The 24420-nt window shown below is 45.1% G+C and overlaps 1 protein-coding gene across 2 annotated transcripts in view; it reads left to right on the forward strand.

Moving 5' to 3' along the window:
* ZDHHC8 (zinc finger DHHC-type containing 8) overlaps nt 1–24420 on the forward strand; it is a 211095-nt gene that overhangs the window by 153657 nt on the left and 33018 nt on the right. For both annotated transcript variants that reach the window (XR_002095604.1, XM_019507000.1), the window contains exon 2: nt 19659–19780. Coding sequence is in view for 1 of the 2 variants with exons in the window: in XM_019507000.1 (XP_019362545.1) it covers nt 19659–19780 (122 nt within the window). In the remaining variant the exon portion in view is untranslated. The remainder of the gene's footprint in view (nt 1–19658; nt 19781–24420) is intronic.

Consider the following 24420-nt stretch of genomic DNA (forward strand, 5'->3'; position numbering starts at 1 on the left):
TCGGGCATTTGTTAGGAAGTGCCCTTAAGCTTAGGTTGTGTCACAAATGGCTATAAATCTGCTGTACATCTCTGTTTCTGAGCCTCAGACATTTTGTCGCAAGTTGGCCAGGGGCTGCTAACTTGCATGGAGACAATCAAAAACACCTTCAGCTTGTCGCAGAGCTGAGCCTATAGCAACAGTAGCACTGGATTGTTCTGCAGCAAAAGGAGATGTATGTGACAGCTGAATGAGTTAACTTGGTAACTGGGTGACAGGAAATGGTGACAAAACAGAGCAGAGACCAAGAATCATTTGGAGATTTTTCTGGGAGGCTAAAAAAAAGGGGAAAGTTAATAACTTTGTCTCAGGAGGGCAGTAAGGGAGACAAGCTCTCTGGGGAGAAGTGCACTTTGCATACTAAACAGAGGAGTGCTGCTTTACTGCATCTCCCTTCCCCAGCACTCCACAGGAAGGGTGCAGGGAAGCAGTGGCAGAAGATAACATTAGAGGAGGAAAATAAGGGTAACAACAAGAAACAGCTAACATTTGATATGGTTTTTGCATCATTTTATAATGCTAATGCAAACATACGAACATTTTTGGGGGAACATTATGGCTGTCACTTGGTCTTCTGGCTGCTTACATCAAGGCAAGGAAATGCGCTGTTCTGCTGTCACTTGCTGGTTTCTGTGTCACGCAGCCCTCGGCTGGAAGGCATGAGGATTACTTACCTGTTTCTCTTGGTCCTTCTGTCCTACCAGCTAAAGGGAATTTTTCCTTTTACTCCACTGATTGAGGCCATTTGGAGCAGGTGGGCCTGGTTTCTCACCCTGATGGCACTGAAATTCCACATGCCATGTTTTACAGCTTAAGAGCGTCGTCCCAATAGGAGCAGTGGGACAAAACAAAGAGCTATCTTATGATGGGGCCTAATTAGTTTATGAAAGATACTCTACGACCTAGGGGTCTGTGAACAGCAGGAATCTTGGTCACCCAGAAAGTCCCGTCTAATCTTATGTTCCTGTGACAACCATGAAATCCTGCCCTGGCCACATATTATTTATAGCAACTCCAACTACTTATCTATTCCGGTACTGAATAGGAATGGCCCAACTAGACTGGAGCAATGGTTCCTCTTATCAGATAATGAGCTTCCGACAACGGCCAATACCAGGTGCCATATTGGAAGGTGCAAGAAGCCTCATAATGGGTAACTATGAAATAACCAAAATTCAGGAGAATTTTCTACCCCCAATCCTCAGCACTTAGCAGTTGTTTTATACCTTGATGCATGAGGGTTCATCTCTTTTTTATCCTGTCCAGTATGACAGTGGCTGTTCATATAGGCTAGGGACAGACATTCAAAAAACCTGAGCCTGAATTGATTCAGTCTTTTGCAGGTTAGTCTAACCTGATTAGGCTGAACTGGTTTGTAACTGGACACACATTCTCTCTGGCCTGAGGAAATTCAGACACATGTCTGCAGTGGCTCAGGCTACAAGCTGGGGGTGCTAGAGCAGCCCTCCCTTCCCTTGCACAACACTGAGCTGAGGGAGGCATGGACAGGAGTCTCTCATGAATGATGTCTGCCTGCAAATCCCAGGCTTTTCCCTGCTGGCTGCTCAAGGGGTGGGAGTGTTACCAGACCCCTGCTAGCACTCTGAGGCAAGGCAGGGTGTGCAGTGCATGTATCTGTTGATGATATGAAGCTTTTCAATCTCCCTTCCTGCTTCTTTATACTGTCTGTAGCAAACTGACAGGCAAGCAAGCCAGCAGGGAGCTGATAACAGTGATTATTACCTCATCAGCAAAACAATAGCCTCTCTCCATTAGTTCAAACTCTTCTTTTGCATGTGGAGGGCTGTTTGCAGATTGTGGAAAGGTGTTTTAAGGTAAATGAGAATCAGGCCACTAAACATCTCATTCTTCTGTGAACCCTGCTAGAATCTCAACTTCCATAGCACTTCATAGCAGCAAATTCCATAGTACGATTAATTATAGGATTTAAATAAAGGTTTTTGTATTTGTAAAATAAATGGGTGCCATGTTTTCCTGGTCTCTTTCTCAATTTAATATTACAAGTGCATCTTTAACATATTGCTTCAATAATTTATTTGCTAAACTTCCCTGATTTTTTCTGTTTCTTTTTCTAGGGAAGCCTCTTGAAAGTGTTGTAGTATTTTGTTGGTCTAATAAAATATATCTTATCTACTCAAAATACCTTGCCTGCCTATGTCCTTAGACCAACACAGCTACAACCAAAAAGCCAGTTGTATTTTTTTTCTCTTTTTCAGAACAGATAACCAAAACTGACCATTATTAAGTAACAGGTTAGTTCTGGTATACTTTACTACTATTTTTGCAATAGCTTACACTTTTTCCCTTGAATAGACTTAGATCATTTTTTGAGGGGGGGAAGGGAGAGATCTTTTCTTCTTTTCCAAAAAGTCACGTATGTAAATTATTTAAGCTCAGACACTTAAAACATTACATTTTAACTAACTCTTTCCTCTTACACATTTTTCAAATGGACTTAACTTCCCTAGCAACTGGAATACCCTACGTCACTGACAGGATTGGCGAGGAATGGGGTTGGGATAGTTAAATAATGCTAAGTAACTGAGCCAGCTACTAAGTTATGCCTCAGAAATTTGGAAAGGAGCTGTAAGGACTGCTGCTTGGGTTAGGATCAGCCTCGTTTTCCCACACAGGCCCATTACCATGCAGATAACAGATCTCAGATAGCAGCACTGAAGCGGTTGAATTGGGTTGAGAACAGGTATTGTTTCCAGATCTAAAAGGCAACTTCCAATAAATCTGCAAGAATCTCTGTTCTCATTTAGACGTACATTTCTTGGAAAACTCATTCAAGTCAAGGGAAAAATTAAGTGCTGTCACAGTCTCCCAAGACTTTTCCTGCTTTGTTTCAGTCTCTTTTTCCATACACAACTGCCACAATGTTACAAAAGGCAGCTGTGTTTGGTGGTACCAGTCTCTTCTCTATTCTCCCTTTACTCCTCAGTTTTGAAAGCACTTTATGATACTGAAGACCCAGTTAATGCATTGTCATCCTGTTCACAGACAACTAATATTGAACTGATCTTGTGTGTTTCAGAAGTTCTCGTTTCTCTCTGAACTGGAAAGCCATGCATCTTTGTCCAGTAGCCACTGTTTTGATGTTTAATTTCTTTTCTCTTGGCCTTAAATGGGGTGTGGCTTCTACTGAATTGAATTTCTCTCCACTGTAGCTTGTATATACAGCATCTTTTTAACCAAATTAACACCTTTTCCTTCCCCTTTCTCCTAACACGTCTCTACCTATTAATACCTCTCTTCACACAGCTTTAATGACAAACTCTATTTCTAGCATACTACTACTGTATAATGAATTTGAGTCATTAGAGCTTAATAGTTCTTAAAATAAATTATCCCCAAATATGGTTAAGGGATATTCTGAGAACATAATGGGTCGGATTCCTCATTGATATAGATGCATAGATTTCATCCAGTCAAGAAGTTGTTCTTGTGTTGTGGACATAGCAAATGAGGAGATGTAGTTTGGTCACTGAAATCACTTGGTCTCCAGAATCTCTTGTAGGCCAGGGATCCCCTTGCATTGCGAACACTTTTAATAAAGCATTATCAAACCCTTTCAGGATGGGATCAGACACTTGCTTTGCCTTGCCATCTGCCAGACTCCTCACTCAGTAACTAGCATCATCTCAAGTTCACCTGAATAAGGTTTCAACCAGTTTGCTCTCAAAACCCCCCCTCCTATCTCAGCCATGCGGTAGGAAAGCAAAGACCCCATGCTTCTCATGGCTTTGCATCCCAAACCATTTCTCTTTCCCCACTGGCTTCATACATTTACAAGGATGAGTTATGAGATGGAGCACTGGATAAGAGAAGGCTCAGGGGAGGTGAGAAGAGAGCCACAGGCTCTCTGGGATTTCTCTTAGAAGGATTGAAACCTTTCCTATGCTGTCCCCTTTACCTCAGCTAGGATGAGCAGTTACTTTAGTGAGAGTGTGATGTTACAGGATGTTAGCCTAGACGATCCAGCATTGACAGTAAGGGCATACACACCAGCAGAAGCCTCCATTCCTCTATATAAGCCAAGAAATGGCTTAGGTAGATAAACATATTTTGACTCAGGTAAACGTATTTCCTATTTCTCCCCTTTCATCCCAACAGTGTCCCTGACTCCACCCCCCTTCTCTATTTCTCTCCCCTTTTTTTGACCCAGCTTCTGCCTTCATGAATAGAATTACCCTTCCAACATCACAGTTCCTTCTCTAAACTCTCCATTGCCTACTACTGCCTTACGAATTGGCCTGGCACGGAAAAAGGACAGGAGAAGAAAAGGATGTGTCCATCTGGAAGAAGGTAGGACAGGCCTTTGGTCTGGGTCCAACTCCCAGATACTACACGCAGTCAGAGCTTTGCTTTGCACCCAGGTTCTAGAAATTAAAACAGCACAAGACTAGCCATGATCCTAGAGCTTTATTTATCATTTGAAGATGTGCAAATGTCCCCTGCTGACTCTGCATTGTCACCACGTAAGCCAGCAGGACGAGAAAGAAGAATCTGTGCTCTTCTTAGAAGCTAGTCTTGTTCTCCCCAGTTGTTCTTATGGTTTTGAGATCCTGAGGACTATCGGGTTTCCCCTTTTCCTCCACACCCAGAAATGAGGCTTTGTAAATTTGTGTTTAGCTCCAAAATAGGCTCAAAGCAGGACACAAACCAGGTTCTTCACACTTCTGTTCTTGTTCTTTTCTAAGTATGAGGAAGGTGTTCTGTTAGCTAGTTTCCTTTTCACAAGGCATGCTGGAAATAGTGTCCAGGGTCAAGGCTGGCTCCTAAACTGTCTCATTGAAGCTGGTTGAAATGTTGTAAACTGGGAAAAAGGAAGCTTTATATGCAAGTAACAGCTGTTCTGCTTGTAAAGTGTTATTAATTTAATTTTAAGGGAAAGCTTCGGGGCATCAAAAGTATTTTGATCATTGACACCTACAGGGCAGTAGATGCCAAGTAAATCTGTATGTATCTGCTAGTTTCACAAATGTCCACATGTTCAAAGAGTTGGTCGATCTAGCTTTGTTCACTCTTTTCCTACTCTGCTACGGGTAAGGTATTCTGCCTAAGACATCTGGCCTTGTAACAATGTCTGCCATTAAACACTCATCTTAGCACTAAGTGCAGTCACGATAGATTTGCATCATAAAGGAAAAAAAATACTGAAATGGCTGCTGTTGCCCTGCCGATATTTAAAAGGGTCACAAATGTTCCAGAGAAATTCCTCAAGCCTCATAAACATTTAAGGGTACCGCACATAAGAACAGTAAAAAAGTAACTAATGAACATTGGTAGATAAAGCCTCTCTAACTTGTATGCACCAGGTGCGTCAAGAGCAAAATCCCATTTTGTTTGATCAGTTAGAAATCACAGCATGCAAAACATATTTCATCATGAGTTGCATGTCCCTGTAGAGTTAAGCTTTGTTTTTCAGGTGGATTTTGAATGGTAGTCTGTTGCACATTATCCAGCATACAGTGCTGTCTTTCATGGCTGGCTGACCACCTGGAGGAGTGGGAATTAATCCGTTTCACTGGTGAGATGATGTGGTGGCATCTTATCTAACAATGGGATAGAATTAGCATTCATTTATAAGGTTTGACACGGTCACAATATGGCATGTGAATATGCTTTTAAAATAACTCTGTGCCTTCCTGTCTTCCTTGGGAGCCTGGAATCTAAATCTGTTCAGTCACTCCAGCACACTGATTGTGGTGGTGTAGCTTTGCTCATTGTTAAGCTGCTGATTTTAAATATCTCTGAAACTCAAATACCAGAGTTAAAGTTCAGATTATATTAACTCTGTAATACACAGGGCCATGTAATGAATTTAATTGCTACGTGGAACACAACTATACATAGTGGGAGGTGGAACTAGGCTCCTGGTTCTTCAGCTCCAGAAGTATCAGCTGCTACCACCTGCGCTAAAGAAACCCTCTTCAAATGACTGGTAGCATTAGGTCCCATATCTCCTCTGTGAGGCAGCCACTAGAAGACACTATCACCTATTCATGCACAAGGAACCAAGTACTATTCCTGCTTGGTAGGTACTGCAGAACATAAAATTGCCCCACTGTGCTGTAGCCCAGGCACTCTGTAATTAAGAGGGGGTGAGGAACTATGAAGGCGTTTTCTTGCTTCCTGGTTTTAATTACACCTATGGTGGATGTGGCAATAATTTAACAATTCTGGTATTTATAAATACAAGTTTGTAAATACAGTTGCGTTCAGCATAGATGCTTTTGCATGCTAGTGCTTCTAACAGAAGGGGCCCATTCAGATGCTGCAGAGTTCCTTCTGATCTCCTAAGAACACCTTTCCAGGCAGCTGGATTTTGATTACTGTGACCTCTGGGCTTGTTGGTTGCAGCTGGTGCAACTAGGAAGTCTGACTGGGAGGATAATGAAGTCACAGGTACAAAGACCTAAGCTATGCTATGAACGGTCAGTGCGCATGGCTTTTGAGTGGATGTCTTTTCCATTTTTTCCACGTGGCCAGCTCCTTATAGTGTGAGTTTTGGAAATGTAACCAATTAAAGTTATTCCAGGAGTCCCAACAGCTGTGGTATTGTGGGGTGCTGGTGGCCAGCCATAGACTGAACTATAAGGCTAGGGACAGAAGTTATACATGAACCAGCTTAAGTGATCAGAAACTGGTTTAAACCTGTAACAGAACAGAAGTTCAGTGCACGTAAACAAGTTTGAAAATGGCTGAAACTAGTTTAAGATAAACCTGGTTGGATGTAGTATCAGACTTAACTGATCTAAGTCAGACCAGTTTGTGAAACTTCCCAGACCTCTTCCTGGTTTAATTTAAATCAGAGTCCCCCAGCATTTTGCAGCCCTGGGCTGGGCTGTCTGCACTGCTTCCTAGCTGGAGCAGTGAGGGGTGGCTCTACCCCACCCAAACCCTTGCTAGGGTCTGGGGCCAGGGAGGGGGGGTTAAATTTCCCTGCCCACTTAGTGCTGGCTGTGACTGAACTACAAATCCCAGAAGCACTTGGAAGCAGCAAGAGGCAGTGATGAGCAATCCCACAGAGTCCTGCTGCTGTGATTCTGGACTACAAATCCCAGAGACCTCAAGGGCAACAGGAAGAGGAAATGAATGTAGTCTGTGTTGGCTGTGCTAGAGATCTGTGCTCTAGCGCTCTGGACTTCTGGTTTGTGTGCTGCAGGTATGCGTCTGCATTCCCTGAATCAAAAGTGAATGTCTGTTCATTTGCTTATTGGTTCAGACTTTGAAGGTCAAGCTAACCTGCAAAGATTGAATCTATTCAGCCTTGGGCTTTTTGACTGTCTGCAAGGAAGCTGTTTCTTCTTTTTCTATCCAGGTGATTTTAAAATGGCCGTGGCACAAAAGGACATCCTTTTGTGCCACGGCCATTTTAAAATAGCTGTTCCTCAGGCGTTGCAGAGCAGAAGCTATGGTCCAGACTTCCAATCTTGTAGAGAAATACTGATAAAGAGCCATACATCTGCTTGGGAAGCCTCTTATTTAGAGTCGGTCACTAGCTAGCTCTCACTTGCCTTGACTTTAGAATCTGCACAAGTGTATAGCAGAGGAAGGGGTAGAGGGCTGAGACAAAGAAGAGCTGGAAGAGGAGGGAAATCAAGGCCTTTCCCTAGGAGAAGGGTAGAAGGATTAAATCTGGGAGCATCATACTAGGACAGGTAAAACAAATAGAGATCTGGGTCTGCCTTGCTATACGTCAGGGTTTACCGTGGACGACTCCTGTTGTTTCTCTTACTACAGATACTTGTAGTGTCATCCAGCAACTTCTGATTCTGGTGTTCATGTTGGCATGTGCAGCTGGTTATTTCTCTCTTGAATGTTCCCCTCTCTGAAACTCAGGAAGGAATCTGGCTTAATTTTTCCTCCTCTGTGCAAACAGTCCTTTTTATGCTGGCTTATGCGTTTGTGCCTCTTGGCTAACACCCGGTGCAGTGGTTGGAAGCATGTTCCCTGCTGTTTCCTTTAGATGTTACAGAACAAAGTCAGATAGGCCAGGTGTGTGACTGCATAGCAGAGCAGTTGAATTGGCCATGTTGGCTTACTGGCTTCTCAGGGGATTTTGAGTACAGGAAGCTGAGCATGGTATTTAAAAAAAGAGGGAGGATGGGTACATGGACTAGAACTTGAGAACTGTGTGTGAGTTCCTGGCTTAGTTTTCTAGTGTAACATTGCCTAAGTCTCCACTATACTTTGTGATATGTCTGTCACTGGTGATAGTTACAGGCCCAGGGACATTGTGGCCCTGGAATTTGTTGCAGAATTCACTTCTTACTGCAGGAGGTTGCTGCACCAGAATCTCAGTGGCTATTTACTTAAAAATATTTTGGGGCCTTTAGGATTGTGAAAGTGACCTTCTAAAAGACAGCAGTAAAAACAGGCTGGCCAGGGTTTGTGGAGAGCCTTGACAGATGGCTGTTTGCAGAGCCATGTAGTACAGTTACGTGTCTGTACAAAAAATAATAATAATACTGTTTTGCTATGAAATGTAGTTCTTCAGCTGTGATATATGCCAGGCACTCCATGTTTTCTTTTGCTGCTAGGACCTGCTTCCTCTTCTCAAGATTTTCCCCCAGGAGGTAGTTGGGGCCTTCCTAAAAGGCTTACTTTGGGTACTCCCTGTATGATTCTTGGTAGCTTGACAGTGATGAATCGGGGCACTACAGCTTTAGTCCAGCTTGCACTTAGGGAGTGGGGGAAGCAGACTGGCATGTGGGATGGGGAGGAGGCCTGTTCAGCTGCCTGGAGAACAGTGAAACAATGAAGTATCATGCAACTAGGAGGAGAAGAGTCACTGACATTAGCAACGGGTTTTCCCTTCTCTGGCACCCATATGGGAAAGGAAGTTCTGAACTGGGCATCTTGGACCTTATGGTGGAAGCTGAGGACTACCTGGAAAGCACACTGGTTTTAACAATGTTTTGTTTTGTTTTTTTCAATCCCTGAATATGAAATTAGTCACTGCTCTGTGTGTGTGATTTTTAGCGGGGGGGGGAGGATGAGAATAGAATACATTAACATTTGGACCTTTTGTGCTGTGGTGCACACAAGGCTCTCATAATACTTCCTTTGTATATCTCGCCTATGAGCTGTCTGGGGGCAGGGCCTGTCCCTTACTCAGAAGAAACACTGCCACGTACAGTGGAGCTCTGGTATCAGTTGGGGCTTTTAGATGCTACTGCAATTCGGATAACAACACAGGGACTAAGAACAAAACGGTGGGAGCGTTAGAATTTGGGAGATTCTGAAAGCCTCGGCCCATTTTTCCTTCCAGGGTGGTTTGTTTTGTGATTTGGGATTTAAGTTCAGGTGACCTTGTAGATCTTTCTAAAGGACTGAAGATGGAAATATTTTGAGAACAAAAAAGGAAGAAAGGAGCAATAGTTTTTGAGTTGCTGCTTTAGCATTGCCCTTGCATTAATTGTGTGCTTATACATACCATGTGAAATCCAAAAGCATCTACCTAACAGGAACTAGGATGGTCCCCTCTTGCAAGAATTTATTCATAGCATTCTTTGAGGAGGCCATTTAGGCATGGATTTCATTCTTTTTGCAGAAAGCCTCTGTAACAAGGGAAATCACCCTTCCCAAAAGGCAGTAGGTTGCAGTGTGACCAGATGTTTCACTAGGCAAGTTGCACTGTCCAGCACACAACAGAGGACCCTGTATGTCTTCAGCACTAGGTGAAAGGGAAAAGCTTCACATTTGAAAAGGAAATAAAGCAAAACAGACTCTTACAGAATATTCTTCTTCTAATGGCAGCAATATCGTGCTACATATTTACAAACAAAGCAAAGTCACCACCCCATCGAGTTTACAGACCATGGTGTTCACTAGCTTGCACCAGGCAAGATTTTCTCTTCGTGCTTTAATATGGCTCCGTTAGGTGCTTTCTGCTATCTTTAAGTCTCCATGTAGAATGGCCGTGATTCTGCGCTGCTGCGTAGAAGATACAGTCTAGTTTTATTTCTTGTCAGATCGGAGCAAGACAAATTGCAAACTGAGAAGGAAATAGTAACAGAAGAACAGGACTTTTCCTGCTTTCTATGCTTTTTACAGAGCACTCTGTGTCTGCAGTGGTTCCACTTCAGATTGCTTATTTGTAATCTAACCAGGTAATAGTTATTCCCTTACTTTACATACAGTGGTATGTATGAGAATAGCTGCTTTCCACAGAAAAAACTGAGGTTAACTGTTTAAAAAGGGAAAGGACATGTGCTCCAGAAGCTATCAAGTGGCTGCGTGAGAAGCTGTTGAGCATTTTTTACGTGGTGGTGGTGGTGGTGATGTATAGCCCAGATATAATGGCCCTTGGTGGAAAGTTTTATCTCAGGCTTACTTTTTAATTGATTCGGCTCCTCTGATCTGTGCTATACCAGATGTGAACCACTAGCCTTTGGAATGAGTCCAGAGTGTAATGGAAAGTTCACTGAAATCCCATCAGCTCTTGTTAAACCTCAGTGAATTTCAACCCAGCACATTTCCTTTGAATAATTAAACATAGTTAAGCTAGAGGTGAATTTGAACCTCTGGATCTAGCATTCAGTTATATTTCATTAGGAAGAGGCTGATGAAGCTAACTTTGAGGGGGAGGGTGTTAAACACTCGTGATGGATAACTACACATGGCAGTACAGGGTGGACGTTTCTGTGATGACCTCAGATTGCGAGGTTCAGCCTTTCCATGCAACATTTATCCTTCATCAGTTTTAATACTGAAATAGTAAATTTCTCCCATTTCTACTTTCGTTCTGGCTTCTCCCCATCCCAGGTTTTATGCAACAACAATATTTGTTACACTCCGTATTTATATCCCTTTCCATCTATCAATATGTGCAGTTAATTTACCTTAGAGTCTTTGTACAACACTGGGGCCAGGTACAGACATTACATGTAAACTGGTATAAGTGATCATAAACTGGTCTAAACACATAACCATACAGAAATTTGGGGCACATAGACTGGTTTAAAAATGGTGGATCCCACTCTAAGATAGGCCTGGATTGATGTGGTATCAGACTTAATCAGTTTAGGCTAAACTGGTCTAACAAACTTCTGTACCAGACCCCTCCTGATGCAAGTTAGGTTGCAGTCCACTGGCATCCTAGCCTGCTTTGCAGGCCCTCCTCTAATGCCCCCTCATGGGGCAGCGTGATGGCCTCAGTCTGTGCTCGGCTGCTGCGCTCAGCTGTCACAGTGGCAGGGTAGAGGGGACAGCCCCTGCCATGAAGTGCCCCTAGCTGTGCTGGCTTGGGCCTGGGACAGCTGTCGGCATGGGGGTGAGGGGAGTGGGTGGGACAAGGCGGGCTGTACTGAAGACACCAGTGATGCCAAGGCACCAGTCAACAGAGACCACCCTCCCCTGACCCAGCCTGGCCTGGTGGGCAGATCTGCTGCATGCTGCTGAGGGAGGGCACTGGGGGCGTTTGAGCCCAGCTGCAGCCACACCGGTGGCCGTGAGACATGCCACGCAGAACCTGGTACCAGGCAGCTCCTGGGTCAGTAGAGGTACCGGGGACAGAGGCAGGCGTGGCTGGGAGGTGCAGCAGGCTACGAGCATGCAGGGCTGGGGCTGTCACCAACGCACACCTCCATGGTTGGGGGTGGGATGGGGGCAAAGCAATGGGACCTGGCACCAAGTTACACTGAGCCGCTCCATGTGGACAGTATTCTGCTACCACCCCTCGTGGCGCCACCTGGCAGCAGGTCCTGCCCTGCCCTGCCCTTCCGCTCGCCCAGCCATCTCTGAGCTCACCCACTCCATGGGCCACCGGTACAGAGGGCAGCAGCTTGCGGACAGAGGACCCCCCGAGGCAGTTTCTGCCTTGCAAGGCCCCAACCCTGGCCCGTGCCCCATGTCCCTGTCCAGGGCCAGCAGGACTGTGCTGAGGGGCAGGTAGGGAAGCCACAGCTGGGATGGGGGTCCCAGAGAGGAGCGTGCTGAACCCAGAGCTCCTGCGCTGCAGGAACCATCTCTGGCCTGGCAGTGGTGCACCTCACCAGGCAAGTGGCAGAGTAGGGTAGGGCAAGGCAGAGCCAGCTGCCCAGGTGGTGCCATGAGGTGGGCAGCAGCAGAGCACTTATTTGCATGAAGTGCCTTGACATCTTTAAAGCCAGGTCCATTTGCTTTGCCTTTACCCCTGGAGGTGTGCATTGGTAACAGCCCCTGCCCAGCATGCCCACAGCTTGCTGCAATTCGCAGCTATACCTGCTCCTGTCTGGATTGTCCCAGTGCCTCTGCTGACCCAGGAGTGGCCTGGTGCTGGGCTCTGCCTGGCGTGTCTCTGGAGCACATGTGGCTGCAGCTGGGCTCAGACACCCGCAGTGCCCTGCCCTCAGCAGCATATGGCAGATCTGCCCTCCAGGCTGGGCCAGGCCAGGCCAGGGAAGGGTGGTCCTGGGTCACTGATGTCTTGGGTGCAGCCCCTGTCCTGCTTGTCCACCCAATCCTGCCCCAGTGACACCTGCCCTAGACTGAAGCCAGCACAGTTGGAGAGGACCACATGGCAGAGACCTATGCTCCCCATTTCCCCCCAGTGCCTGGCCTGGCCTGTCTTGCCAGCCCCCAGCCCTGCCCCCCCTGCCAGCATCTGGTTGTCAGTGGTGGCAAGAGGAGTGGAGGCAGTCTGCTGGGAGGCACGCATGACCACCCCCAACCTGCTGGCCTTGGCCACTGCAGGCAGTGTGTATGCCCCCTCTCTCCCCCACAAAGGCAAACCTCTGTTCTGTTCACTCTCGACCTAACTTGGGCACTTAGAATAAAACAGCTGGGGCTTTTTGAATGTCCGTACTTAGCCTGGGGTAGCTATTGCATTTTTTTCTGTTCTCACTAATGAGTAAACTGAGGTAGAGTCGGCCCATTCTTATCTCCTCTGGCTCATTTGGGCAGGCTCCTACATCTCACTTTGTCCTTATTTCTCTTCCCATTCTTTGTCTTGTCTTCTCAGACTCTAAGATCTTCCAGACGGGGATTACTTGTTCAGCGCTGTGATAATAAGGTCAGAATCTTAGTTGTGGTTACAAGGAATTAGGGTAATATTAAGAATGTCAAATCACTGCTCGGGTTCAGTAATGTTTTGTTGTCCCTAACCTACACAGATTTTTGATGCAATGCATTACCCAAATAGGTACTTGTGTTTAATGAAGAGGCTATGATAGCTTCTAATCTATCGAACAAGGACAGGCTGGTGCAGTTTAAGAGCAACCTAACATGAAGGTCGTCAATGAATTTTACGTTAGTAATGTGTAGGCAGATTATGCCTGCTTGTTGGCCCATCTTATTATTTAATGAGGCTCTTCTTTCCTGAACTGCTTATGACTGCATAGCTGAACAGCACTGAGCCAATTATTTCATATTACTATGGCATTACCCTAATAGTGGGGGAAGTTGATTTGAATTAAAAGATGCTCTCTTTCTCTGAGCTATAAGCCAGTGCCTGTGTTGGGCACGGCAATAAATGGTTTCAGTACACATCAGCTATCTGTTTTGTGCTAATCTCATATCAGAAAATCTCATATCAGAATTAGGCACAGCTGTACTTCTTCAGTATATATGCAAACGTCAGAACGTCCCTATTCGAACAAGCAGCTCAAACTAAGGATGCTTATTGACTCTTTGGGGTCCCCTTGTTTCCTCCTTGTTCCTTCAGTCTGTCCTACAAAGCAGCAGAAGCATCTCATGTCAGAATTGCCTTAGTCTGGTTCCTGCAGAAACATCAGGGTTTTTACTCGCTGTCTGTGCATCCAAGCAACCTGGACTTTGAGCAAGTTTGACTGCAGGCCTGAACATGCTCATTTCCCACTAGGTGCACTGCAAAACAAACTCTTCTTCAGCGTGCCAGATAAATCGCACACTGGCACACCAGGGACTGCTGACTCTGCTGATCATGTCTGCCCGACTATTGTACAGTGAGAGATCTGAAAGTAGTTAGCTCTGACATGATTTGGGGTTTGGCATTTCTTCCACTGAGTTTTCATGGTAAGGCTGGGTTTAGTTCCCAGATCTGTGGCTCAGGCCTTTGCTTAGTACCTTTTGTTTCAGTTCAAGCTACTCACTTGCAGATTCCCTGGCCTCTGGAAGGCAGACATTTACCCTCTCGTCCGTAGGATGACCAGGATTCCCGCGTGGAGTTATGAAACCATCACACCAGGTTACACTGTTTAAAAATGCTTCTTTGATGTTCATCAGGCAAGGTTCTTTGGGCAGATGTGGTATCTTTTATTAGACCAACTACGTGGTTGGAAAAACGTTCTTTGCAAGCTGACACAAATGCCCTTCTTCAGGCATGGGGAGACTCTGCTGCTGTTATGAGTTCTCCAAGGTAAAAAAGCAGCTGAAGTAAACAAGACATCTGCGAAGAGGCAAATGAGTGGAAGTTTGGAAGACGTAGGACACAAGACTAGTTTGGCAGAGATAGGAGGGGAGGGGGAGAAGGGAGGAAAAGTGTGAAGGACTGCAGGTGGTCAGCTAAAGGCAGGCTACCTGGTGTGTCAGATGTCAGCCAGGTTGAAATGCGTCATGGATCCATTGTCTATATTAAATCCACCATCTTTGATGTTCGCCATTTAATTTTCTTTCCCTGATCATCATAGAATCGCAGGGACCACTAGGGTTGTCATGATGATACTCCCTAGGACTTGTATAGTGCTCTTTTGTCTTTAGATTTTAAAGCTCTTTATGGAAGAGGTCAGTATCATTAGACCTCTTTTACAGATGATGAAATGGAAACACAGAGGTGACCTAAGATGACCCAGCAGGTCAGTGGCAGAGCCTGAAAACCGTGGCCTTCTGAGCCTCAGACCAGGGCTCTGGCCAGGATGCAACAACACATTGCCGTACAGAGGATTTTAAATTAAACAACCTACCATCCCAACCTTTTCAGTTCCTTAACTGGTGAACTACCATTATTATACACAAAGAAATCCTACTTCAAAGCAGAAAACAAACAGGATTATCTGTTTTTGAATTTTGAAAAGGATCTTGTTTAATGATGCTTAAGTGCATCTGACATATTGCACAACTTGTGATGTCATTTGTTAATCTTTTTAACTTTCCATCTTATTGTGACAGACTTTTGAAAGCAGATAGGATAAATGAGATTAAATCTATCATCCGGAATTATTCTGCACAGGGTTATGTGCAGAATTGCTCTGTGCCAAAGATGTATAATTATACAGAAAATGCTGCCTGTGTAATTGTGTGCTTAGCTGAGAAGAATTTGAGATCCGTAATTATCTACAATATGTGTTTGTGGTGTGGGCTGGCTCTAATTTTTACAGTAAACAAAGGATTCCCATCCTGGCTAGTTTCTGCCTCTAGTAGAGCTTGCATCCCCAGTCTTGAGACAATATTGGTCTTCAGGATTTCTTTTTTGGTTAGCTATTTTAAGTTAAACTTGGAATAGGGGGGTTGTGATGCCCTTCATTTCCATAAAGGTGAAACCAGCACAGTGAACTTGAATTTTCTTTTTTTATCATTATGTGAAGAGCTGGGACTCTTACAAATTATAGCCAGATCAAGTGAGGCATATCCAGTTACTTTATACAGAAACCAAGTCAAATCATAACACATTTGGCATTGCATCCCGTCATGTAACATTTTTCCAGAGGCAGTTGTTTTTAGGTGCTTCTGTGAACGTAAGGAGACAGAGCTCGCTCTAGTAGAAAACTGACTCAAGTTCAGGAAACAAAGGTGTCACATTGAACCTTATTTCTATGTCTGGCTACAAATCCACATTGGAAATGCCTGGCTTTAATTTTTTCTGCAGAAACAAATCTTTACTGTAATTCCACCAAAGGGTTAGATGCTGCCCTTGGTTCTCTATAACTACTTTGATCTTACAACATCGGTGTCAGCCGATACATAATTCCATTGTGTACAGTGCGTGAACATGGATGGTATGGGGTCACACTATGGTCTGTCACTGGGGCTTGCTGCACAGCAGTTGTGTGTCAGTCAATACACATGAAAACATCTATACCACTTAGGAGCACCTTGGGTTGGACTAAGGCAGTGTTCTGCCATGCTACCCACCTGCTCCAGAAGGTGATGCTGCACACTGCATGGGTGAAAGCTCTTGCAGACAGACATTTGTGACGTTCCCATTGGGCAGGAAAACTACAAAGGCATTGCAGCAGCAACCTGAGTTAATCAGGTCATCATAATACATTTTACAAACCACAGGGAAAGTTTTAGAAGGTGGTAAGCAGCATAGGAGAAACATACTACATACTTGGGAAGCTTCAGAAATACTTTGGAATGAGAGAGACTTCCTTAGCTACCTTGTACAGCTAGATTGCTACTTTATACAAGTTTTTCTGTCTATAAATTGGGGTTAATATTTGGGGATACTGTGAAAAATATCTAATATTGGTAAAGTGCTTTTAAAAATATATGGCTAACCTCAATGACATCAGACATGGCGTTTTTTTGGGGTTGTTGTTTTTTTTTGTTTGTTTTTGTTTTGTGTTTTTGTTTTGTTTTGGTGTTTTGTTTTGTTTTTTTGTTTGTTTTTTTTTAAGACCTTGCATTGAAATGTTAGCTTTGCAAAATAAAGACAGGTATGGCTTGAATCCAAATTCCATTTACCTGAATTGCTAACATTTTTAAGGGAATTTTATTTCGGTTTGGCCCATACCCTAGTGCTACTACTCTTGGAAATGCATGTACTGAAGAGAAGATATTTTCAAAGTAAAAGGTATGGAGAATAAATAAGAAAACCCAGTTGTATATTTGGATAATTGAACTAAAGCAGTTGCTTTCAACCGTGGTCTGCAGATCACTGGGAGTTGCAGACTGTCTAAGGCTAGGGACAGAAGTTGTACATAAACCAGTTTAAGTGGTCAGAAACTGGTTTAAGCCTGTAACAGAATGTAAGTTCAGTGCACGAAAACCAGTTTCAAAATGGCTGAAACCAGTTTGAGATAAACCTGGTGGAATGTAGTATCAGACTTCACTGAGTTGAGTCAAACCAGTTTATGCAATATCTATCCCAGACCCCTTCCTGGTTTAAGTTAAATTAGAGTCCCCCAGCATCGCAGCATGCTTTTCAGCCCTGAGCTGGGCTGTGCTGTCTCCAACAGAGAAGGGTTGTGGGGGGAGGCAGAAACTGCCCCCACCAAGGCAAACCCCAGCTGGGGGCTAGGGCCAGGGAGGAGGGTTAAACCTCCCTTCCCCCTTGATGCCAGCAAGTTCCCTGGGATTTGCAGTCCAGAATCATAGAAGCCAGACTCTGCAGGGTTTCTCATCACTTCCTCTTTCTGCATCCCAGTGCCTCTGGGATTTGTAATCTACAGTCGCAGCCAGCAGTAACTTTCAGTAAGTTTAGTAGGGCAGGGCAACTCTATACTCGGGCAAAAGTGGGTTTACCACCATCTTTTGCCCCAGGCCCCAGCTGGGGTTTGCCTGGGGAGGTCAGCAGTGTTCCCTCTAAGTTGCACAGTGTACACAGCTGCTCAGGCATACCTTGCAACACGGCATGAGTGCACCTGCATGGTTGTGCATGCTGTGCAGCTTAGAGGAAACACTGGGAGTCAGTCCCTGCCTCTCCTTCCCTCCCCCTTAACCCTTCTCTGCTGGAGCAGACAGCTCAGCCAAGGCCTGGGCTGGAAAGCATGCTGGGATGCTGAGGGACTGTGATTTAACTTGAACAAGGAAGGGGTCTGGGACAGAAGTTTCATAAACTGGTTTGACTCGCATCTGTTAAGTCTGATACTACATTCAACCAGGTTTAAACCATTTTGCCAACTGGTTTGTGTACTGAGCTTCTGTTCTGTACACAGAACAAGTTTAAACCAGTTTCTGATCACTTAAACCGGTTTATGTGTAATGTCTGTCCCTAGATTTGCAGCTTAGTTGGTAGCAGCCTATTTTAAAGACAGTCTATAGAATAAAATGGGGCAAGCCTGGTTCTGTTCTAGTGGGTGCAGAGGGAAGGGGAGTGTAAAAGTATCTCTGAGCACTGCCCCATTCCCTAGTGAACGCAGTGTGAAAATGGCTCTGTCATTCTGCACAAGGGCCTGTTCAGTATTCTTTCTCCAAGGTCAACAGTACCATTCTCAGCTGTTTAAAATAAATGACGTGTCTCGCACAGAATGGTTTGAATTAGATTTGGGGAAAGACAGGTTACGTTATGGTTATTACTGTTCTGATAGAGCTCAGCCTTACAGACAAAGTGGCTCAAATATAGATATAACATAGGAAAAATATAACCTTGGATATAGGCTGCTGTTTGATTGGTACTAATGGCAGGAAGGCATTTATTAAGCTGCTGTGCCCACAGCAGGGCTGGGGGAATGCCTGGTTGTTGGGACTGTAGGTACACTGTCAGTTGTGAGGACTCATGCTTTTTGGGAAGAATTCTGTGTTTTATAATTTTGTATTCCTGTATAGAAAGCCAAAGTGTGTGCTATTCCTTTTAGCAAGCTAATAAGGACAAAGGCCTGTCGACACAATACAGTCGAACATGGTACAGTGTTGGACTTCTATTTCTGAGGGGCAATAAGTGGTAGGAAGAATAAACACATGCCTTGAAAATGGAAAGTTGCCTGTAGTGTCATCTCTTTTATGGAAGCAGTCTGTGGTCTGCCCTGGTGCCCCCATCCCTTTAGCGCAGGGCCAGTCTCTTTTGAAGGCTTCTTGGAACAACCTCTTTGGTTCTCCGCTGCTTTGCAGATCTCCTGTCTTTTGCCCTTTACCTCATACCCCAGTTGTGCAAGTGCCTAACAGAAATGCGGCACACCTTTTAAATGTTGTGGAAAGCAGTTCACAGGATAGATGCTATGCAAAGTATTTTAAGTATTTAAAATACTACTTACGACTGAAGCTTTTTACCCTTTTCTTCCCCAATGGGGAGAGGTTTTGCAGTGGTGACCTTGAGTGGTATTTAGACTAGCAGGCTCTCACAGGAGAGCCTGAGGAGGAAGCCTGGTGGAAATGATGTGTGTCTGTCTGCGTGGGCTGCAGAAGTTGATGGTTTAAAAATCAGGCTCTGATTTACACCAGTGAAGATCTGGAGTAACTCTGACTTGAAGGCAGGAAGTCACCTGGCTTTACACCAGGGGCGGGCAATTATTTCAGGTGGAGGGCCGCTTACTGAGTTTGGCAAGCCGTTGAAGGCTACATGACAGGCAGCCAGGGGCAGATAAATATATATTTTTTAAAGTTTTTAGGGGCCCCACAGGCTGAAGAGAATGGCCTGGCGGGCCACGTTTTGCCTGCCCCTGCTTTACACCCATGTAACCGTCCATCCCGGGGATAACAGGTGTGTCATGGCAGGGTGCAACATTTACACAAAAAAGTGAAATGCCAGGCCGTAAAAAAGACAATGGGGTCATTGCATAGCACAAGAGCCCTGTGAGCCCCATAAACAATGGTCTCTTTTCTGTCTTGAAAAGCAATCCTGTTTTACAGAGGACAGATAAAGCACAACTTTAATTAGCAGTGGTTTTTGTTTCAACTGTTGGATAACAAATTCAACCTTTCTATGGCCCATGGGGGGTTGGCACGACCGTTTGTCTTCTTGCACGTTGTGTACAAGAAGATGCCACTTGTTACATCCTCAAGAACCCTCATCTGTGACTTTCTCTCTGCAGGTGCCCGTGGTTAACAAGAGCCATCTCCCCAGCCATTCCCGTGTACAATGGGCTCGTGTTCTTGTTTGTACTTGCAAACTTCAGCATGGCAACTTTCATGGACCCTGGAGTTTTTCCACGAGGTAATGGGGGATGGGGGAAAAACACAAGCCAAAGCAAGCAGGGGTGGGGGGTTCAAAAGCTACACGTGCTCTTTATTTCCTGCCCTCTGCAGTCTTTGGTGCTCGGCTGGCTGTAAATGTGGGGCTGCAGCTAAGCTGCGAATAGGCACCATCAGTTTCCGTTATGGGAAGGGGTTTTTTTTCTCCTTGTACTTGTTTAAACTTGCAGTCTGGGGCATGGCGTTGGATAACATAGCTCTCATTGAGAAAATGGTCTGGCTGATGTGATTGTGATTGGCAGCCCTTGTGTCACACTGGCACATTGGATTTAAGTCACTGCCTTCACAATTGGCGGCTGAGCACTGTGTAGTGGAAGCCTGAGCTTTCTAAAGCAGCGGTATTAAAGCAGATATTCATTCCAGTGAGGCTTAGGTCAAATGCATTAACGCTGAACGCTAGAGATAATGATGGGGGCTGCCTATGTTAGAATAGAGACTTCTTTAGCTTACATTTAAAAATAGATGCCCGTTTAATTTAACATTGGGGCACAGCTGATTTAATTGGATAAACACTGTCTGTTATATAAAGGGAACAGTGATTGTGACTGTTTTGAACCATCAAAATGAGGAAATCGCCATCTCGCCGTGTCTCTTCTTCATTACTCATATGCACGTACTGTGCAGCAGACCCTGTTGTGGGGAAGTTCTCTGGACCAGCTGATCCCTGCTGTGGCCAAACAGCATTCAGTGCTTTCTTTGCATGGCTCGTTTGTCTGAGCTGAACAACATAGTGATGAGCCTGTTATATTTCTATGGTTTTTTTTCAACTGGGAATCTTGGACCTTTTGCAAATATTGATTAAGCATAACAACACCCCATATAGATAGATATTACTACATGTTTAGGGAACACTAAAGCACTTAGAAGTTAAATAGTTTGCCCAAGGTTTCATGGGGCCAAATTGTCATGGGTATTTAAGTATATAAAGATGCACACAGGCATCTAGCATGATTTTCAAAATCAACCACTTAAATTAATGAATTAGGCACCTATGCTCTTCGGAAAATCTCATGAAGCTCCTTTCTGTATCTTGAAGTGTCTAAACACCTTAGATGGACTGGCTGCAGGATGACCAGAAATAAAATCCCAGGCTCCTGACTCTCATCACTTGCTTATCTTAGCAGGGAGGACAAAGGTTACACCAGTTTTTGAGCCGTGTTCTGTGATTTTTTTTTTCAAAAGCACTCAGCCTTTCTTGGCTTCAGTGGGGTCAGTTCAGAGTGAGGCAACTGGGAAGCACATCTGAAAATGCAAGTCTACAAGTCTAATCCTGTTCCCATTTGAAATCAGTGGGAGGACTGAGTTCAGCGTGCAGCACAATATGCAGCATAATCAGTTTTCTGTTAAGGTGCTTGGAAATCCTGGGGTCTTTTCCTAGGAAACCCAATCATTGTCTTATCCTTTTTACATATAGAGGGGGCTGCTTCACTTGGGCTTAGGCTTGCTGTGCATTCCTAACTTTCATAGCAACCGTTAACTGGAGAACTCCTGGTGCTGGTGCTCTGTACCAACTCTCAGGGCATTTTGCTAGAGGAAGCAGGGAGCTTGTGACAGTGCCCATACTGTACCAGATTTCCTGGAGGATGCAATCCTAGCTCAGGTCCCCTGCCCCTTGATTACATGGGCAAACGCATGCTGGCCAACTAAAAAAGCAAAGGGAGTAGACATAGTGTGTGAAGATGCAGGAAGGCAACAGCTTGAAATAAGATGAAGTCTACTTCCTTTCCTCTGCATTGGTGCTGATCACCACTGACTACCCACAAGGAGTATGTAGGAGATATGGCAGAACCAGTGGGACACCGGTCCTGCCCCAGTTCCTTCTTGGTGTAGATAAGGATAGTGTGGGCCAAGCATGAAAGGGCCTGAAGCCATCTGTTTGCTTATGCATCCTGGAGTGCCTCGAGGATGGCTGAGGGATCTAACTGAGAGAGCCCCTCAGACCTGCCTCCAGCTGTCATGGGAGGGGGCACTAGCCACATGCACTAGCACTGAGGTTTTGCTGGGTGGTGCCACAAGGACCTGTTAGTGCACAGGGACAACCAGAGTCTCCTGTCTCCTGGATGTTGTCTAGCTGCTCTGGTGGGGAAGCAGACCTCTGTGCTTGCATCTGTCTCTGACACTGCTTTCACCCTTTTCTTCTTCCATTAGGGAGAACCTTTGGCTCATCAGCACATGGAAGTCAGCGCATGCAAACTTAGGGGTGAAGTGACAGTAGACTAACCATTTTGCATTAATTCCCTGGGTGGATACGAGGCACCTTTTGTGCAAGGTGCTTTGCTTAAAGAGGAGGCAGCCACCACACGCTTAGGGCCAAACCCTATTTCACCTACATGGGCCTAAGCAGCCCTTAAATGCGTGAGTAAATGCTACTTCTGCAGATTCTTTCCCCTGATGACCTGAAGACCTGTGTGATGGCCAGAAACTAAACCGAGGGGCAGGGAGGGAACTTGTGCAGCCAGAGTGCAGCATTCAGAGCATGTTCCAGAGGCCAGGGCAGCTGTGCAAGCAGAAACAGAATCTAACTTCGGCAGAAGTGCCAATAATTGCACTTACACAGCAACCTAGGGCCCACTTAGGTGCATAAAGGTGAGTGAGGCCTTGGCTCTTAGCCTGTGCTAGGAGTGTTTGCGCAAGGCCCTAGCAGCCAGTGCACTGTCAGTTTGCACGCCAGCTTACTCTGCACTGACTTCCACTTATTCACAGGCTTTTTATTTTCATCTCTGTTGTTTTGCAATTTAAAAAAAGCACAGACAGACTGAATGGAAACTTTTAAGTGGGAAACACTCGCAGCACCTCTCACCCTTGCCAGCTTCCTTCACATAAGGGAGCCAAGGGCAAAACAGGAAGGGGGGGGAGCTTCCTCCAGCTTGCCATTCTTCTGTCCCATTCTCCTAGTTTAAGGCCTTTTGCCTTATCTCACTGTACTGTGCGCTTATGTAGACATGAAAAGGATCTGGTGCCAAAAGAGTTGCCCTTCAGACAAGGGAGGAGGGAAGCAGAGAAGAGAAGTGAGATTGCTTTTGCCACAGCAACTTCTATGTGGTAGTTTAGATATGTGGAAGAAGCAGCCTGATAACAAAGGGAAAAGTTAGGAGCATCCTCATGTGTTGGCTCACCTTGGAGAGCAGAACAGACATCACTTTAGACTGTATAGTGGTGGGCACAGGCTCCCCTGCAAAACTTCCTCCCCAGAACTGTCAGGTCCAGCTGTTGGACCTGACATTTAAAGCCAGATTAAAATCAATAAATATGGAGTTTATTTGCTATCTAGGCTTTGAACCTATGGGGATCAGACTTTGAAGCTTTTTTGCACAATCATGAGGGTCAGACACTTTCATTTGACAAAACAAATAAAAAAACCCCCTCAGATTTCCATGTTTCAGTGTGATTCCAGGATCTGGAGCTCTAGGCAAGTCACCAAACACTGCATGATTTGCAAAAAAAAAAAAAATCATGAGAATTGGCAGCTCTGCATCAGTGAATGAGAGCCCAGTAAGGCCCTGTTCCTTCCCAGTAGATTCTTATGCAGGCATAGCCCATTCAGAGGTGGGAAACGAACAGACTTCCAGAGAAGATAAAATGCCCGCTGGCAAGAAGACCTATATGGCAGTGGACTAAAACAGGTTTTTTTTTTAATAATATCATTACAGGTGGCCTTGAACCAAACCCCATGTTCCAACCCCAGCTCTGGACCCTCACTTTGGCTTGCTTCTCCTCTTAATTCCCCTGATGTAAATCAGAATTAACTCTCTGGAAGTGAATGCCATTCCACTGGTGTAAGCAAGAAGAGAATCTGTTTTTATTCCTCCATCATGGGGAAAAATCAAGGGCCAGCTTTGAGTACTGACAAATTCGGTTTAAAATTTGGATTCACTTTTGGGGTTTTCCCTAGTGGGTTAAATACTAACGACTGTAAACTGAGATGCAAAGTTGAGGGTTCGAATGGGGCCTCTTCTTAACAATTATTTAATTCCATATGGAAACTTGCCTTCGGAAGTGTGGAGCTTTTCCTTGTGGACAGTGACTAGTACTCTTGAGCTCTGTGTGTGTGTGTGTGTGTGTGTGTGTGTGCGTTTGTGTGAAGCACCAGATTTGAGAATAATTTTTTTTCTGATGGACAGTTACAGGATATGTTCTGTTGACAAGTTTTTGTCTGAATAGGTTGGCATCAGTACAAGCCATGAGCCATTAAGCCAGGGGCTTGTTTTATTCCATACTGCAGCTTTTACAATAGGGCTGTGTGAAGCTTCGGGTGCTGATTCGATTCAGAGGAGATTTGGCCCAGTTCAGTGGCTGAATCTCCAAATTCAAATCGAATCAGGGAACCAATTAAAAGGTCTGAATTGATTTTGAAGTCCCTACTGTCTGCAGCAGGGAGCTGGACCCGGACACTGAGCTGGTAAGTAAGGGGCGGAGGAGGGGAGGACAGAGGAAGGGGGAGGGGACCATGGGGGGACCCCTGCCAGGCCCCAGCCCCTGTCTGCTCCCCCAGCCCCCCCCATGGCTGCCCTGCCTGCCCCAGCTCCCTGTTTTAAAAAAAAGCCCCATTCACCAGGTGCTGCTAGGTGGGGGGGCAATCCCTGCTGCCCCCCACGACCCCAC

The sequence above is a fragment of the Gavialis gangeticus genome, unplaced genomic scaffold (genome assembly GCF_001723915.1).
Source record: "Gavialis gangeticus isolate Ggan-Ray unplaced genomic scaffold, GavGan_comp1, whole genome shotgun sequence".
In the NCBI taxonomy this organism is placed as follows: Eukaryota; Metazoa; Chordata; order Crocodylia; family Gavialidae; genus Gavialis; species Gavialis gangeticus.